Source organism: Prosopis cineraria, unplaced genomic scaffold (genome assembly GCF_029017545.1).
Source record: "Prosopis cineraria cultivar Desert tree isolate PC_DT_omini unplaced genomic scaffold, ASM2901754v1 PC977, whole genome shotgun sequence".
Lineage (NCBI taxonomy): Eukaryota > Viridiplantae > Streptophyta > Magnoliopsida > Fabales > Fabaceae > Prosopis > Prosopis cineraria.
The window spans coordinates 18,932-38,311 of record NW_026556302.1 but is presented as its reverse complement, the minus strand read 5'-3'; the positions used below and the strand labels follow the sequence as shown (position 1 = coordinate 38,311).

Sequence of the window (19,380 nt, the reverse complement as noted above, 5' to 3'; positions counted from 1 at the left end):
GGTCATTTTAACAATTGAAGTTTAAATCTGCATGAATGTGACCATGTGTGTTTAATAGACATAGCTTCAATTGTCTCGAATAAAACTAGTTGTGTAAAATCGTATGAGTCTCCATAACCAATTAAAATGATTTCATACCGTGTAAATCAATAAGATTTCGCAGGCATGAGGATCAATCTTGTACATTTTTATATGGGCTTTAATTGCCCATCATTAAATTTAACTCTCTTTTTATAACCCAAATTAATAATTTATTTAAGTCTTATGCGAGATTTCAAGAATCTTCGTAGAGATTTAAATTAATCACATCATCGTGGGAATAATAAGTCCTTGCAGATGCAGTGATTCTCAATTTCTATAATAAATAGATGTTTTTTATAAATAATCATATAATACATAATTTAAAAAATTAATTAACTAAATTAATGCATTTGAATTGTAATTACATTTACCAACTATATCTTTTAGTCATGTGAGGTTTTTGAATCTCCGTAGACTTTTAAGATAATCGTATTATCGTATGAGTCAATAAGATCTTGCGAATATAACGATTAATTTTTTAAAATACTTATAAATTATATATTAAATTAATTAAATTAAAGATGTATTTAAATTTAATTTCTTTATCATGTGACATTTTAAAATTTTTGCAGATATTTAGGATAATCATATTACCATATAAACCAATAAACTTTACAGGTATGACGATTAAAATTTTTTAAAAATATACATACATACTTAAACAAAAATTACTAACACTTAAAAATATAAATTAAATTGCTAAATTCTTTTATCGTGTGAAATTTTTGAATCTCTGTAAATATTTAAAACAACTACATTATCGTATGAATCAATAAGGCTCTGTAAGTATAGTAGTTAAAATTGAGAAAATAGTTAAAATAAATCACTTTTTACAATTTAAAACACATCTATCAAAATTTCAAAAATGTGTTTACTTGCAAAATGGTGAATTATTTTTAATTAATTTCTTTTCAAAAAATATTTTCACCAACAAACTTTTAAAGCCGAACTACGTAGACTTTGATCCCCATCACAGCGCATGTAGGCCTCAAAGTTAGATTCTAAATCAAGTCCTCCCTTGTAAATAAATAAATATTTCTCACTTAATTCTTATCTTTTTTAAACACATGAATATAAAAGGGATAATTAAAATAATTTTAAAATCATAATAATATAGCACAACAAACTTTAGGTAATTATTCTGACGAATGGGTATTGTGGGGTGCCTGACACTTTTCCCACACTCAACCGACTCCCGAACCTATTTTCTGATTTTGTAGACCACCCTTATCCTTCATTAATCGGTTTTCCGAGATTTCTTTTAAAATCTTGGTGGCGACTCCCTGTTCAGCCGGTTTCCGCCACAAAGGCCAGGACCTCCGCTCGCGCACCGCCTGCATTGCATTTTTCTGGGTGCGACAATTGGTGACTCCATTGGAGTATAGCTCCTCCAAATAAAATACATGTTTTATTTTTACTTGTCACTTGTGTAAGTGTCTTTAGCGTACAACTGCTCCAACTTAACCGTAAATTCATCCATCCAATCTTTGCGACATTCATACCCACCAATATATGAGTTCTGAAATTATTATAAATTTGTGGCTTTTTTGTGTTAGTGACTGATTCAGGCAATTAAGACATCCCTGTGAAGCTAAACTGGAGTACTATCACATCAATCGTGATTAGAGAATTCTGAAAGTGACGCCGCATGACAAGTGATACAGACCTAAAAAAAAAAATGCTTCCAACTCAAGTTGGAGTTCAAAAAAAAATAAAAAATAGAGGCATAAATTAAAAGTCAAGCTAGAAACTCACTGTTTAATTCAACGAAAGTGTGCCCCCGAAAGAAACTTGGAGCATGCGTGCATATATGATGTTGATGGGTTTCAACTCAACCTCACAATTCTTTGATGCCGTCAAGGTTGAGGAAGTTAGGAAAATAAAGACTTGTATTACGACTGTGTTGTTTCGTCAATTTGTACTGTCCTGAAATTATGTTCTTGAGTGGGTTGAGCATGGCAGTATCGATTTATTTTGCTGCACAAAGCCCCAATCCTTCCTTTTCTAATTATTGAGATGGAAAATTGTTCTCTTAATATCTACTATTTATTAAGATTTATTTTGTTGAGATTATTTAAAAAAATATTGTATTGTATTAAATATTATTATAATACTCATTAGATGTTATTAGGTTTAATTATATATTGTAAGTTTTTTACATCAATAGAGTACACTCCAATCTGCTTTATTTTTCCCTTAACTTCTCTCATAATATCATAACTTCATTAATCAAGTGTTGATTAATTGTTTGGGGCTGGAGAGGTATGGCAAAATGCTAGCCCTCTCTTTTTATTTGCTTCCAATATTTTAATGGTTCAATATGAGATTTTAGCTCATGATTCATCCATATGAGAATCGCTCGTTCCTTGCCTAGTGATTTATTATTCTAAGAATTATTCTTAAGTTTTTCATCTAGTGATTTATCTCTCCAAAAGTCACTCTCAAATTTTTAACTCAATGATTCATTTATTTGAGAATCATTTTCGAGTTCTTTTAACTGAAATAAATCTCAATAAAATAAATCTGAATAGATAATATATATTAACATAGTAAATCCCTACGTCAACACCCTTTTTTTAAGAATGGTTGTAATTAATTGTCTCCTTAGTTATGAATTAATTTTTATTTATTGGACTTGAATACGTGACATATAAGTTCCCAGACTGAATAAGAAACTAATCAGGAAAGCACACAAGCATGATTGAGAGATAAGTTATTTGGCATTGTTGGGTGAATGTCATTTTCATGAATCATTATTTGGCATTGGTTCAAACCTTGAAGGAGTGCATGCATCTTCCTTTCTTATCCTTCCTCCAAAGCAATAATATAAAAAGCCATAAAACGTGCTCTCATGGATCTCCATCCATATATATATAATTAGTTATTACATTCTTCTGAATCTTCAATATGTGCTTCTTGCTTTGATGTTCTCTCTAGATTAATTGAACAATAATGAGTAGGAACATTAGATTTAGATGTTGCTTCCTCTGCTTTGTGATATTCTTGTGCCTTAATCAAGAGATGCTTTGTGGGGTTATTGCTGCTAGGCCTCTCAAGATTGCGCAGAGGGAGAGAAACCCTCATATGACAAGGATGGGTTTGTGGACAGTGAAGGCCTCAGGGCCAAGCCGAGGAGGGAAAGGTCATAAATCTCAAGTTCGCCTCCTGCTTCAACACTCTGGTCCAAGTATTGGTATAGGACACTAGACGTGTGTGTGTGTGTGTGTGTGTGTGTGTGTGTAGTCCCATGAAATATATATAGTACTGTCTCGGATTTGATATTCATCAAATAGCTAGCTAACGACTCGTCTTTACCAATCTTGCTTCCATATATGATTAATCACTTTATGAAAATGCCAGTGTTCAGTTGGAGATCTTTCTATATCGTTATACTTATACATTGCAGTGTGTGTGTGATTAACTTATGATTACAGGGGATGTAATTAAATTCTTAAAAAGAAAACAGAAAATTAGAAAAAGTCAGGAGTTCCTTAGCTTTCAAGTCAAAATAATTATATGCCAAAAAAAGGACAGTCACAGATAATTTGAAGCACTAATTAATTAATGATAAAATTGATGGCTGGCAATAAATAACCAAAATACGAGCTTCCCAATTTGTGTCCTTAGTCAACCCAATAAAGTGATAAACAAACATCTGATGGCACATCATAAACTTTTCCAAAAACCAGGTATAATGATATTAGACAAAACATTATAGGAAGGGAAACTCATATAAGAATATTATATGAAAAGAAACATGCTCGGTATGTATACTTTTTCTTTCAATTAAATTAAAACTTTAAATTCAAAAATATACTTATTAACTAATTAAATCGCATCAACACGGTTTGTGCATATAAGTGGGTGCCTGATTAAACTGTCTTTTTATGAGCTAGTATGGGTTATACAGTGATTAATGGGAATTTAACTTTTTTCAATACTAGAATTTTTATGGCCAATTCAATACCTTCATGCTTACACATAATTCAAAAATTTTAACCAGCCATATTATTCATAAGTAAAATGATACAACGTATTTATAGATTTATAATTTATAATTTATAGTTATAATTATAATGCATTATATCCACTAAATCTATTTCAGAATCTTTGCCTTTATCCTTCTAATTCCGATCACTCTTCGACGTGGAAAAGCAGTGACACGACCCTGAGAATCCAGTCCCCAGCAACGTTACAGAGGCTTCCTAAAGCCCTCCGATCTCCTCAACCCCTCAATCGTCCTTCTCCGACACCCTCATCACCGTCTCCTTCACGACTCCACCCTTCACCCACCACATCTCCATCTCTTTCCATCCTCACCCTCCAATGCAGACTATGACGTCGACAGCTCACAGTTTGCAGCAACTCTTGCTTGCTTCTTCTTCTGGGTGCTCAGGCACTGCCTCTTCCCCCATCTTTAAGAGCCCAAGATAGTGACCAGACTCCAGTGATGAATTTGATTGTTGATGCTAATTGGTTAAATATAATGATTGTTATGTTGATATATGAATATTTGGCTCCCCTTCATATATTTATGATTAAAGGGTTGAGTATTGAAAAAGAAAAAAAGAAAGAAATATGTGTGATTGGGTGGATGTGGTATGTCACATGAGTCCGTAATAATCCATTATGTGTGATTTAAGAATTAATACAGGCTTTTGACACTTGTATTATGAAAAGAATACCCTAGTCATGCATTATTATGAAAAAGGAATAAGTTTTGAAATGGATGTACAACTGCTGGTTGAAAGATGATTAGACTATGAAATTTATGCCATTAGTTAGAGTTAGTAGAAAGCGCTTTGTAGACGCCTAAATCACTTCAATCGGACATTGGACGAAAAAATGGAACGTGTCAAAAGTTTATTTCAGGAGCTGTCATATGATAGCTCTGTGTTGTCAAATTTCGTGCAATGCTTCATGGTGTAGAGCACAAAGGCAACAAGCTAATGCATCTACAGTGAGTCGCAACGCACCTTTGCTTTTGCTACACTTTGTTATTTTCAATTATTTTGCAAATATATTGATCCATTTAAGATTTCATGCTTATGCATATTTTCCACTCTAATTTTTGAATTAATTATGATGTATTGAAGTATTTTAATTTGTAAAAACTTGAGATCTCACTCTTATAATTTTATAAATTTGATAATCTTTTTTAGAGTTAGACTCTTGATCATCTTAATTTTATAGATTAAGATAGATTAGTAAGAATAACCAAACTTGTCTACTTCAATATTTTATAATTGTAAGTGCTCCGTGCACGGTTTTTGGTTGGTTCATTGAATATGTTGCTCGCAATCAATTATTTTCCGCCATTGGTGAATTTCTTCTATTCCAAACATTTTTCCATTAAGGTTTGTTCTGTGGAGTGTTGTATTTTTTTCTCATGCCCAATTTGGGTTAATTTGATTGTTGGCGGCATGACTGGGGGGAAATGACAACTCATTTGTTGATGTCAGAAGCAATATAATTTTGATTTTCTCAGGTCCTTTGAATTGAAATCAGTGACTCGTAATTGAGATGTGGCATCTTTTTCTTTCAACTTACTCATACAATATTTGTAGCTATCCTAACACATCTACTCTTTCCAAACATCCACTAAGATTGTGTTTAGATCAAGAAAGGAAAAGTGGAGGGAAGTGAATGGAGGGGAGCAAAGGAGACGAGAGTATTTTAATATTACAGCTTAATTGAAGGGGAGGGGAGGAGAGGAAAAATATTTTTAATAATTTTTATTTAGTTTAGAAGGAGAGAGAAGAGGAAGTAATAATTAATTTACCATTATATCCCTTTATATTACTTTAAATTTTTTATTTTTTATAAAATAATTTTACACATTAATTTAAATTGCATAATTTATGGAAATGCAAGCTCATTCTATTATATTATCAATATGTGTATAAAAAAAATAAACCAATTATAATAATAAAACTTTTACAAAAAATAAAAAAAGGCCACATTTGGGGAGCTGCGTCTGAAGAGATCACAATTTGTGATATGGTTATTCAGCAGTTTCATCTTCATAAATGTTACCCAGGAGGCCAAGACGAAGAAGTGAAAAAGGCAATGTAAGTTGTGGTCACGTTAATGACCTCTCGTAAGCTTAGACAAAGAAGCATAACCCCGTTTTTAAGTTTTCTCGTAATAAAAAATGAATGAAGAAGATTAGACATAGTTAATTTTCTTTTTCCTTTTTTTTTTTTACATAAAGGGATTTATGAAATATCATTAAAAAGTTGAGGGCATTTTAGTTAGAAATTTGAGCTTCCCTCCAAGAAACCCCTAATTGGAGGTAATGCTGTTCAAAAAATTCAAAACCCGATCTAGCCGGTCCAACCCCATGTGACATGATCCGACTCGGTCTGAAAAAAAGAACTCGAAGAAAGTACTAGACTGACTGAGCTAAATCACATTATCAGGTAAGACCAAGTTAGAGATTGCTACTAGAGACCATATGGTCTGACATGATCGGATATGGTTCAAGTGTAGTGGGAAATGGTGCAATGGCTGGGAAGTAGGAAAATCCTCACCGTAAATTTTTATCTAATGGTTGATAAAAAAATAAGTGTATAAAAACATTCCTCATACATACAATCATATTTTATTCAAAATAAAAATGTATAAAAATATAATTTTTTTAATAAATATACTAATTACTAATTTGGACGATATAAATTTTATTTAAATGGTTTAATTTAATATTAATTTTTTATTTTTTATAAATTAACTATCTAAATGTACTCTGGATAGTTTATAGTTAATATTAAAAAAAATATAATCCTTATAAGTTTTTATTTTGATAAATACAATATTTAAAATAAAGATAATAGTTTTGGCACTTTTCAAAAAATATTTTTTAAAAAAATAAATTAAAAATTTTAAATATGAACCAAAATCAAATATGAACTGTCTAGAATATATTTAGATAGTATTTATAAAAATTAAAAATTAATATACTGGACTATCCAAAAAAATCTGTATTATCTAAATTAGTTATTAAAAGATTTATTAAAAATATTATATTTTTTTATAATTTTTATTTTGGATAAAACGTGATTGTATGTTTGCAAATAAAAAACCTTTTTATACATATTTTTTTTACCAGCCATTACATACAAATTCACGGTGAGAATTTTTTACTTCTCAGCCATTGCACCGTTTTCCACTGCATCTGATCTGTATCTGACCCAGCCCAGGTAAATATATTTTCTAATATTAAATATATTATTTATAAAACCATAAATGTAAAATAGTTTCACTTAGACTTTGTGCCATTCATTCTTCTTTTTGCTTGCCTAAATTTCAATCCTCATCATTGCACAGCATGGCCGCAAGCGGGGCAAGAGTCTCTCCTTCTTCATTTCAATGTTGTGCATCGTTGCATCGCATCTTCAGCCACCTGAGTAGCCAAACTTTAGGATTCGTCCGCTATGTGTCTACATTTGCTTCACACTCCTCAACAACTTTCCTTGTGTTCTCGCAAAGATGCGCGCTACAACAAAAGCCACTTTGAGGTTTTGGTTTTTTGTTTTTCTTTTCCATCCTCTTGAAATATTTTATTGAGATAATGTAATTTCTAATTTTTTGTCTCTCCATTTTGGTTTTTCTGATCTTTCTTTCCAATAATTCATCACAAGCTAATCATCTCAGTCGTGCCTCATCCTTTTATTGATAATGCCATAGAGCTAGACTTTTCGATAGGCTAAGTTACTATAAAATCATCTTTACACTTGCATCAAAGTAATTTTTTTTATTTTAATCACGCACAGTCACTATCATGCATCATTTTTTTAATCATCCTTTCACTATTAGTGCCATAGAGCTAGACTCAATCAGTTGAAAAAATGTAGAGTGCATGTGTAGATTAGCACATGGATTTTAAAATTTTTTGCATTAGCACCCGAGGAATTGTCCTTGTGTTTAACAACATTGACTGTCTGACATTCAAAACACAGAATAAAAAAAAATAGTGACAAAGAATTATCTAGTGGTGTGGTTTCTTGAAAATTGTATGAGAAATTCTTTATCTCCTATTAGAAGAAAATTAAATATATCCATCACCCACAAATAAAAAATAGTCATGGTCCTTTATTAAAAAAAAAGTCATGGTACAGTAACCTGATGGACTAAGTCCAACCCGATCTAAATATCAAATTCAATAAGACTAGTCTTTGAATTGAAAATTTTAGCCCGATCTCTATTCAAACTAGACTTCGAGTTGGCATATAACTCGATCCAATTCGGTATTTGTGCAACCCTAATTGGATGGATTAATATGAGAGGAGGGGAGCTTTTTTTCAAAATTTCTAGACCAAATGAAAAGAGAGGAGCATTTCTATTAAATCCAAAACTCCCCAACTAAACACATCCTAAATGGTAAAGATAATGGCTTTGCATGTACGAGTTCGAAAATGTTTATGAGAGGGGACTATTTCTTTATTTTCTTTTTCCCTCCACTTCCCAAAACCATTGATATCATTTTATTAAATGAATTTATTTTAATTATAAATTTGATGAATCATCATGATTGGGAAGTGGGGGAAGAAGAGAGTAGAGACCCTTCTCCCAGATATTTAGACTAGTCAATTTCTTTTCTTTAGACTAGTCAATTTCTCTTCATTATGTTTTTCCTTTACTGTTCCTCCATTATAAATCTGAATTATTCCAATTAAATATGTACTTTTAAAAAATTATCCAATCTAATTTACATCTGTAGTGTATTCTCCATTGTAAATGAGGAAATCCAACTCCATATTTAGGGAAGAGAACTAGTATTGTTTGAATTAAATGTTGGGTTAAAAGACAATTTTTTTTTTTACTATAAAGGTTATAGGACAAATTTTGAATATTATTAAAAAGTAGACTTATCATTGTAAATCGTAAATTATCTCAAAATTTGAATAAATGCTGGACTGCCTCTAATTTTTAAAATAAAAAGCTCATAATTCACTCCCAAGTCCCAATTACTTAATAGCTAACTCATTGAGCTTTAATATTAAAAAATTATTTAAATAAATATGACTTGAAGTCTTGTGAATAAAAAAGTTATATTAAAAAATTTGAGGTTCGGTTTAACTTAAATTTAGATCAGTCAATAATATTTTATATAAAGTATTTTGTTAAAGAAAAAACTAGTTAAACGACATGACTATATGAGTGATCTGAATTCTCTAAATTAAAATTAGACAACTCATATTTCATTTATGTTATTATTATATTCTTCATATTTTTTATATTAATATGAGATTTTAAAATAAAAAATATTTTTAAATTTTTATTAAGAAGAATCCATGTTTTAAAAATTTTAAATCTAAAATATCTAAATAAAGCTCCATGACCAAAAGGGGGACCTACAGAGAAAAGTGTACCTATTGGCTATGGGTATGATAAGCAAGGGCCAAAAACCAGCGTTCTTATCCGCTAAATCTGTTTCAGAGTCTTTGCATCTATCCTTCTAATTCCTATCACTCTTCGACATGGAAAAGCAGTGACACGACCCCGAGAATCCAGTACCCAGCAATGTTACAAAGGCTTCCTAAAGCCCTCCGATCTTCTCAACCCCTCAATCTTCCTTCTCCGACAACCTCACCACCGTCTCCTTCACAGCTCCACCCTTCACCCACCACATCTCCATCTCTTCCCACCCTCAGCCTCAATTGCAGACTATCACGTCGACAGCTCACAGTTTGCAGCAACTCTTGCTTGCTTCTTCTTCTGGGTGCTCAGGCATTGCCTCTTCCCCCATCTTTAAGAGCCCAAGATAGTGACCAGCCTCCAGAGAATTCGACTGTCGATGCTAATGGCTGCACCGAAAGAAAAACCACCAAGACCGTCTTCTTTGACATCTCCATTGATGGTGAACCTGCTGGTCGCATTACCATGGGGCTTTATGGAGATGATGTCCCCGCTGGGGTTGACAGGTAATCCTTAATTATGAATTAATTTTTATTTATTGGAGTTGAATGCATGACACAAGTTCCCAGACTGAAGAAGAAATTAATCAGGACAGCACACGCGCATTATTGAGAGAAAGTTATTTGGCATTGTTGGGTGAATATCATTTTCATGAATAATTATTTGGCATTGGTTCAAACCTTGAAGGAGTGCATGCATCTTCCTTTCTTATCCTTCCTCCAAAGCAATAATATAAAAAGCCATAAAACGGGCTCTCATGTATCTCCATCATATATATACTTAGTTATCACATTCTTCTGATTCTTCAGTATGTGCTTCTTGCTTTGATATTCTCTCTAGATTAATTGAACAATAATGAGTAGGAATATTAGTTTTAGATGTTGCTTCCTCTGCTTTGTGATATTCTTGTGCCTTAATCAAGAGATGCTTTGTGGGGTTATTGCTGCTCGGCCTCTCAAGATTGTGCAGAGGGAGAGAAACCCTCATATGACAAGGATGGGGTTTGTGGACAGTGAAGGCCTCAGGGCCAAGCCGAGGAGGGAAAGGTCATAAATCTCAAGTTCGCCTCCTGCCTCAACACTCTGGTCTAATTATTGGTATAGGACACTAGACATGTGTGTGTGTGTGTGTGTGTGTGTGTGTGTGTGTGTGTGCATGTAGTCCCATGAAATATATATAGTACTGTCTTGGATTTGAAATTCATCAAATAGCTAGCTAACGACTCGTCTTTACCAATCTTGCTTCTATATATGATTAATCACTTTATGAAAATGCCAGTGTTCAGTTGATCTTTCTATATCGCTATACTTATACATTGCAGTGTGTGCAATTTTATATCTTTCTATCTTTCCATCAAATAATTATATGCAAAAAAAAAAAAAAAAGACAGTCACAAATAATTAGAAGCACTAATTAATGATAAAATTGATGGCTGGCAATAAATAACCAAAATATGAGCTTCCAAATTTGTATCCTTGGTCAACCCAATAAACTATCTGATGGCACATCATAAACCTTTCCAAATACCAGGGATAATGACATTAGACAAAACATTATAGGAAAAGAAACATGCTTGGTATGTATACTTTTTCTTTCAATTAAATTAAGATTTTAAATTCAAAAATATAATTATGAACTAATTAAATTGCATTGACACGTTTTGTGCATATAAGTGGGTGCCTGATTAACCTGTCTTTTTATGAGCTAGTGTGGGTTGTACAGTGATTAATGGGAATTTAACTTTTTTCCAATATTAGAATTTTTATGGCCAATTCAATGTCTACATGCTTATACATAATACAAAAATTTTAACCAGCCATATTATTCATAAGTAAAACGATACAACATATTTATACATTTATAATTTATAAATTTATAATTATAATTATAATGCATCATATCCACTAAATCTATTTCAGAATCTTTGCCTCTATCCTTCTAATTCCTATCACTCTTTGACATGGAAAGCAGTGATACGACCTCAAGAATCAAGTTTGAATCAAGTTTGCTCGTATTGATTATTGAAAAAGTGATGATTTATTTTGAAGAACTAAATATGTCAACAGGTTTACCAAGATTGTTAACGGAACTGCGGGCATTAGCTACAGAAGAAAAGAGTTTATCAAAATCATGCCCAACTACGTTCAACATGGTGGAGTTAGATCCTATGGGGCGGATGCAGAAGCTGCAAAGAGGACAGGAAGCAACTTGGGAACTGAGAGTCTTGTTGAAGAGTGGGAGAGAACGTACGAGGGATGTGCAGGCACTAAGAACTTGGCCGGAAGCGTGGCCATTATTGTGAGAGATCCATCAAAACCGCCTCCAAAGCTGAAGCTGGTTGCAAGAAAAGGGAAGCTAGAGATTGATCAAGAGGAGGTTGGAGTTGAACCCAATGGGACTGAGTTTGTGATTGCCACAAAGGATTCTCCGGAATTGGATGCATCAGCTCTTGTTATTGGAAGAGTGGTGGAAGGAGTGGAGGTTGTAAAGAGGATTGCACAGGTGAAAACTGTCCAAGAGAATACTGGTTCTCCTTATTTCAGGTTAGTTTTGCATCTCTTTTGATTCTGTCATCTCCATGCTTGTCCCGGGCAGCTTCTTAATGTTGTGTTTCTTCTTTCACATCACGATTTGGCACTAACTGACTGGGAATGGGAACGGAAAATCTAAAAACGAACAATAGAAAACTTAAATCAAGTTCTGTCGATGAGAAATTTACCTCATTCATAGATCTCCAAGTACCGTGAAGGCATATAAGGACGAAGAAATTATCTTTTGTATTTATTATTATACTCTTATAAAAATAATGCAGTCCTCCCACCCAGGGGCCGGGCGGGCCTGGAATAAACTCAGAACTGTTAATTAAGCCTAACGGCTAGTTTTGTCACCTGCTTGTTGCCATCTGATGTTGAATCTACAGCTATGACATTATTAATCAAATCACGATATTGCAGGGTAGCAAAACTAATAGGAGACAAGAGGGCTGTTGTAGCAGAAAGAGGGTTCAATCGCCCTTATTCAAAAGTTGTGGTTACAAACTGTGGTGTATTGGGGTGACAAGAAGTAATATTCATTCCCTTTCTCTGCTTTATTTCCTTTGTATGAGATCGCGCCTCATATATACCGAACTCCATTGTCTGATACTGTGTAATGCCTGCTGTTTTTGTTGCAAAATGCAAATGAGAGGAAAGTAAAATTACAGATCTACCCTAAAGGCCACGCAATTGTGAATATTAGGCAATAGGCATCCAGGTGTAACAAAATGTTTTCTTTTGCTGGGAGGAATTGATCGAATATAGAAGAAAGAGAAAACCACGTGAAGAATCGACAGCAATAGTTACAGGGATTTAAACTAGGAAGCATACAACTAGTGAGAATTAGGTATAGCACAAGGGTTAGTTTCTCACTACGTGATAAATTAAGGTATGAATTCTCACTGAGAAAAATACCCACATTTAATAATCGGCTATGTTTTAAATAGAATTGTCTTCAATAAAAATAAGGATGAGAACAAGTTAGATCAGACTTTGTCCAAACAGGTCATGCCAGGGGTGAATCAAAATTAAGTTAATACTGGCACTAAATTTTTCAACAAGTTGGGATCTTAGAACTTATGGCATCATGCGCCCCAACTCTTGTAGCAACACATCCCAACAAAGCGGGGCTGCTGAATGTAGAAATAGACATATTTTATGCTTTCTAGCGTCGTCCATCCTGCTCATGGAACGTCCTCATATTCTTATTGGTTGATGATAACCACAAGGACTGTAATTATTCCAGGGACAATCGTCCTAGTTAATTTAAACTAAATTAAATAACAAAGGTTAAGAGCAAAAGGAAAATAAAAATTACCTAGTGTACTTTTTACGGAGTTCGCTTCCCTCCTCCCACCAATCCCTCCTCCTCCCAACTTCTCCACCCTTGGATCTCAAATTTCAAGGGTTGAGATTCATTTCATTATTATTATTATTATTATTATTTTATTATTATTATTATTATTATTATTATTATTATTATATTAATAATAAATACCTTAATAAATATCAGCTGTGAAGTTTCATAGAATATTATTTAATATTACTCTTATAAATAAATTTATTATTTAATATTGTAATAATACTTTTATAATAAAATGAATCTCAGCCATTGAAATTGAAATCTAAGAGTGGAGAAGTTGGGAGGAGGGTAGAAGGGAAGCCAGCTCCACTTTTACAGGTTCATCAAGTTTACATATCCATTTAAAATTTTTCCTCACGTTTTCGAGTTACTTCATCGAATTTCCACAACTCTCTTATCATTTTTTGCCTCAAAAATAAAGTGCAATTTTTTTTCCTCATCCTTTGACGACCTGCAAGTTCTCTTTTAATATTCGCAAGTCAAATTGATAACTTTTTAATTAATCCGGTTTAATTATTGCATAAGTTTATAAATGTTGCATATTGTTTTTAAATATTCTCTTCCTTTTTTACAAGTAATTTAATGATTTAAAGCAACCGCCAATATTTTCTCTAGTGATAATATTTTTTTGATAAATATATTAAAGTTTTTTAATAAAAAAATGTAACTATATTAGGAGAAAAAAATTAAATGGATGTGAAAAACTTTTTTTTTGTGAATAAAAATTTGTTAAATCTATGCAAATTATTATTGATATTAATTAATTTAATAATAGGACACCAGAAGACTATGGTTGTCCAACCGACCGTCCGGCAGTCAAAACAGTCAGAATGGCCCATGTGGTCAAATGGTGTTTTGATAATTTCTTTTTCTTTTTTCCTTTTTTGATAATTTCACATTTTGAACAAATTACTTCCAGATCTCTAAGAACTTATAAGTCATAACTCAAGATTTTGTCGAGATCATTGGCACCGCCTGACATTTGCCAGGGTTCACTCATAACATGATAGAAACGTGGATACCATAATACACACTTGATGCTTTCTCGGGATGCCATGTAATTCACATATGTTTTTTAATTAAAAAAAATTGATGCTACAAGCTGCATTAAATTTCCTAGAAAAGTTGAGGGAACATGCATCCACTGCCTTTCACTGTCTAGTTTTCTTGCCATTCAACCCTAAAGTACTTATTTTGGAACCTATACCTATTCCTCCGATCCTGAATATCAGTCACATTCTAGAAGTATAATTTAGTCCACTTTATAAGTCATTAGTTGATGAAATTGTTTTGTTTCAAATTAAAATTTCCAAACTATCCTTAAAAAGTAAGAAAAAGAGATACAGAAAAAATATTATTATATGATTGGCTTAATTTTTTCTTTTTACTTGAGAGTTAAGTTTGAAATTTCACTTACTATCATTTCTCATACTTTTATTATATTAGTATTGATGAGATTAGTAAAAGTAACTTATAAATAGAACCAGAGAAAGTGCTTTATAAAGTCCAGCAAATGCATACACTGAGAACTACTGGATCAGCTTGTTTATTATCCCATGATGTTAGAGAGGGAAACTCACCTTTAGATAGCGAAGAAATTGCCAACTCTTCAGGGATCAGGAAAAGCAAAGCATTTCCTTTGCCGCCTTCCCCACGAGCTGTTCGACCAAACCCTATGGATATTTTCCTGGCAGCAGTGTAGAACCCATGTTATAATTTGGATCAAGCATAATAACACCAAGAAACAAATAATATTGAAATGATTATCAGTAAAGGACAAGGAGTACCTTGGGCTCATTAGGAGGATCACACAGCAGTATCCAGTCCTACAAAGCGGAAAAGGAAGAAAATTTACAAAATGTTGAGCACTGCAATTATTTGATGCATACTGAATGAGCCACCAAAGGATCCTAGAAGATAAGAATCCAAAATTTTGTTATCATTCGGCTAGCAACCCTTGTGAGGTCAGCTGATCCTACCAAGTAGTCAGATGCAGATTGTTTGATTACCCATTAACTGTTACAATTTGCAGGTAAATCTTAAAAGATTCATACATGTGTGTTTTAAATTTGACAAGTTTTAAACGCATTAATGATTTTTCCCATCAAACAATAACCAGTAAATGCAGAAATAAAAGAGAACTTACCACATCAGGCATGTCGAGCCCACGGGCAGCAACATCAGTACAGAGCAAAATTCCCTTTTCTACTTTGTAGAAGTTGAAGAAAGTAGTCGTACGTGTCTGCTGCTTTTGCTTGCCATGTATATTAAAGCAATCAATCTGTATGTAATTGAGAAGGTCCACATGAAACTTCACAGAGTTGCATGAAGAGAAAAGGACCATCATCTTTTTTTTTTTAAGTGATATCTCTTCAAGAAGGAATAGAGAACGACAAATCGTTTGGCACAGGGAACAAGAACGTAGCCCTGCTGCAATCCTTCATTTGTGACCTACATTGATAAGGATTTTGTTAGAGACTAATACAAAATATTGATGAACAATAAAATTAGATAGAAATAAAACAAGTAGAGACATCACCTTGGTTCTCCCATCGTCTACATCAACATAGATAGGAGTTGTCTGAAATGACAAGCGGGCAAGATCCTCAACCTGTATTTTGAGAAAAAGGTTTAATTATAAATCTGAGACAATATAAAAGCAATAAGCCTGGCCTTGCCCATATCCTCACTTTTAGATACAGCAGACATTATTCAATTCCATTTTCTAGAGTTCAGGAACAGATAAATTCTATACATTTATGAAAAAATCACTAGAAAAGCTCTGACATTGGATACTGTTTCAGATGAAGAGCATGGTGAAGATTGGACAAACCTTCTTTGTTTGGTGGCTGAAAACAAAGCTGTTTGCCTACTCTGTACAGTGAAGCAGATTTAATTAGCCCACAGGCATCAGCAAATACTAAAATAACCTTAAAAGGAATAATAAAATAGAAGAATCAAGGTGTAAAAATTCAAATACTAAAAATAAAACTTCTAGTTATATTTAATGAGTATAAATATCTTAAGAGGAATAATAAATTGAGAAATGGAAAAGTTAAAAACCATGAATAAAGCACAACCAAGCTAGAGTCCCTCAAGACTCAAGTTTGGTCCAGCAGTCCAAAACCTAAAATATATGATTCAGATTTCAGATGCTCATGCATACTTTGAATCTTAATGCAACATGTTGAAACTCAAGTCCACAGCTATCAGAAAAAAGCATAGTTCTTCAGGTAACAAAATCAGGCTGCAAATACCATAGCATTAAGCTTTACGATATTGCAAGTTAACTGCAAGCAGTCGCCGATAATGAAGTTCACATCAATGTACTCATTAGACGGCATTCTTTTTCTTTCTTTCTTTTTATTTTTAACTTTTCTCGGTTTTTATAAGAAAGGATCAAAGGATACTTATGATAACTGAAGTCATTTATAATGGAATTCTCCAAATCAAGATTCTAATCTATTTAGGACCAATAAGGTGAAAAGAGAAAGGTGTGTCTACCTCTGGTAAGATTTTGATAGTCTGCTTCATTTCCTCCTCAAAGTTTGCTTCCAATATCCTGTCAGCTTCATCAATCATGAGGCACTGCAAAGTCATGTAGAAATTAAGCGGACAAGGAAAACCAGTAAATAAGTTATAATGAAAGGCATCTAGCCACCGAGTTTCCAGAAACAGCCCAAAATCAAGAGTATTCAATACAAATTTAGAAAAGACAAGCACCTAACACTTTATGAAATATAAAATTTCAGCACTAAATGGTTATGCATCATTTAGACAAAGGCTGGCTTTCCTTTTCTAATACTTCTTCCAAAATAATAAGACACCAAGCAAGTGATGAGATGCAGCAGTTGCATAGGGACTAAGGGCTTCAGAAAAGGGTGGGACACAGAAAAGTATGCAGACAAATCAGCCAACCAACTTCTCAAGCACAGAAATACACGATGAAGCTTCCAAGAGGGGAACATTACCGTATCTCAGATACTATTAATCACCCTAAAAAAATGCTTGGATTACTGACAAACAATGACACTCAGAGCATTGTGAAGTATTAAAGAGGTGACCATTAATAACTTAACATTGCTCATTAGTATTAGGAATGTAGTATGAATGGATAATAATGAGATAAATAACTTCATAAATATCCAAAACTTACCTTCAAGCTCTTATACATAAATCCCTTTGTATTTTGAAGATGATCAAGAAGACGACCAGGAGTTGCCACCAGTAGATTAACCCCTTTAACAATTCGTCCAGCTTCTCCTTTTCTAGCCGAACCTCCAATAATCAATGCAAGTGTCTGGGAATGACATTTGAGAAGTTCTTTCACTGCAGCATGTATCTAAAGTAAAGGTAGAGAAGTCAATGGGGAGCACCAAATTATAGAGTGCACCACTAAAGCAAACCAAGCACCAGGAAGAATTAATAATTAGGAAACACAATAGAAATCCAACAAAATCTGAGTTACTTTTGGCAAAACATGAGGGAGGGTCTTTAGGGCATCTGAGCTGAGAAACTATTTCATTAGTAATTTAGTTAAGATATAACTGCAGATGCAGGGGCGGAAAAGAAATCTCAGCAACATTATACCTGTATTGCAAGCTCCCTAGTAGCGCATATGACAACACCACCACTTCCATTTCAAGGACTGAATTGAGCATGGTACAACAGCTCCATAGCTGGTATTAGAAAAGCAAGAGTTTTTCCAGAACCCGTCCTCGCAGCACCAAGGACATCTTTCCCAATCAAAAGGAGCGGGATTGCCCTCGCTTGAATCTGCATAGCCATATAGGATCAATACAGAACATTCTTGCCACGGAAATTGTACAAGTATCATAGTTTGATTGAAGAGGAGGGGAGGCAAATAGTTTTAACAATTTTTTATTTAGTTTAAAAGGAGAAGGAAAGGATAATAATTAATTTATCGTTATATTTTTTTATATTACTTTAAATTTTTTTTTTTTTTATAAAATAATTTTACACTTTAATTTAAATTGTACAATTTATGAAAATGCACGCTTATTCTGTTATATTATCAATATGTGTGTAAAAAAAATTAAATCAATTATAATAATAACATTTTTACGAAAAATAAAAAAAGCAACATCTGGGGAGCTGCATCTAGGGAGACCACAATTTGTGATATGGTTTTTCAGCGGTTTCATCAAATAAACGTTACCCAAGAGACCAAAGACGAAGAAGCAAAAAAGGCAATGCAAGTTGCAGTCATATTAGTGACCTCTCGTAAGTCTAGACGAAGAAGCATAATTCCATTTTTAAGTTTTCCTGTAATCTGGGGGCTTAAAAAAAAGAATGAAGAAGATTGAACATAAATCGAATGGGACGCAGAGTTTTATTTTTTTTTATTTTTTTACATGAAGGGATTTATGGAATATCATTAAAAAGTTGAGGGCATTTTAGTCAAAAAATTTAGCTTCCCTTCAAATAACCCCTTATTGGAGGGAGAATACGCAAGGAGTGGAGCTCTTTTTCAAAATTTCTGAGCCAAAGGAAAAGAGGGGAGCATTTCTACATAAATTAATCATATAGTCACGTTTGCTTAATTAATTTTTTCTTCAACAAATTACTTTTTATAAGATATTATTAATTGATCTAAATTTAAGTTAAACTGAACCTCAAATTTTTAAGATATCTATTTTATTCCAATATGTTTGGACTATTTCTTTATTTTCTTTTTCCCTCCACTTTCCAAAAACATTCCTATCATTTTATTAAATGAATTTATTTTAATTATAAATTTGATGAATGGTCATGACTGGAAAGTGGGGAAGAAGAGAGTAGAGACCCTCTCACAGATATTTAGATGGATCAATTTCTTTTTCACTGCATTTTCTCTTTACTACTTCTCTATTATAATCTAAACTGTTTCAATTAATTAAATACTTTTAAAAAAATTATTCAATTTAATTTAACAATCCAGATTTATAGTATATTCTCCTTGATAGAGGAGGAAATCCAACTCTA

General features: G+C 32.9%; 1 protein-coding gene and 1 pseudogene across 2 annotated transcripts; one reads left to right on the top strand and one right to left on the bottom strand.

Annotated features, from left to right (window-relative positions):
• The first annotated feature begins 9,511 nt into the window (after positions 1-9,511).
• Positions 9,512-12,712, top strand: LOC129298954 (peptidyl-prolyl cis-trans isomerase CYP26-2, chloroplastic-like). Of its 2 annotated transcripts, XM_054937394.1 has the most exons (4): positions 9,872-10,004; positions 10,421-10,544; positions 11,565-12,041; positions 12,453-12,712. In XM_054937394.1, exons 1-4 carry the CDS (start codon positions 9,878-9,880, stop codon positions 12,553-12,555), a joined length of 831 nt encoding a protein of 276 aa, XP_054793369.1. In that variant the 5' UTR covers positions 9,872-9,877; the 3' UTR covers positions 12,556-12,712. The 2 variants fall into 2 exon arrangements, with proteins under 2 accessions (XP_054793368.1, XP_054793369.1); XM_054937393.1 differs by lacking the exon at positions 10,421-10,544 and having other exon boundaries at positions 9,512-10,004.
• A 1,628-nt stretch (positions 12,713-14,340) lies between these two features.
• LOC129298955 (DEAD-box ATP-dependent RNA helicase 27-like) lies at positions 14,341-18,235 on the bottom strand (annotated as a pseudogene).
• Between the last annotated feature and the right edge of the window lie 1,145 nt (positions 18,236-19,380).

Excerpts from the sequence above, each read along its gene's own strand:
- LOC129298954 (XM_054937393.1), top strand. The coding sequence starts at position 9,604 with ATGTTACAAAGGCTTCCTAAAGCCCTCCGATCTTCTCAACCCCTCAAT. Across the intron at positions 10,005-11,564 it reads GTCCCCGCTGGGGTTGACAG|GTTTACCAAGATTGTTAACG; the intron begins GTAATCCTTAAT and ends ATATGTCAACAG. Across the intron at positions 12,042-12,452 it reads ACTGGTTCTCCTTATTTCAG|GGTAGCAAAACTAATAGGAG; the intron begins GTTAGTTTTGCA and ends ACGATATTGCAG.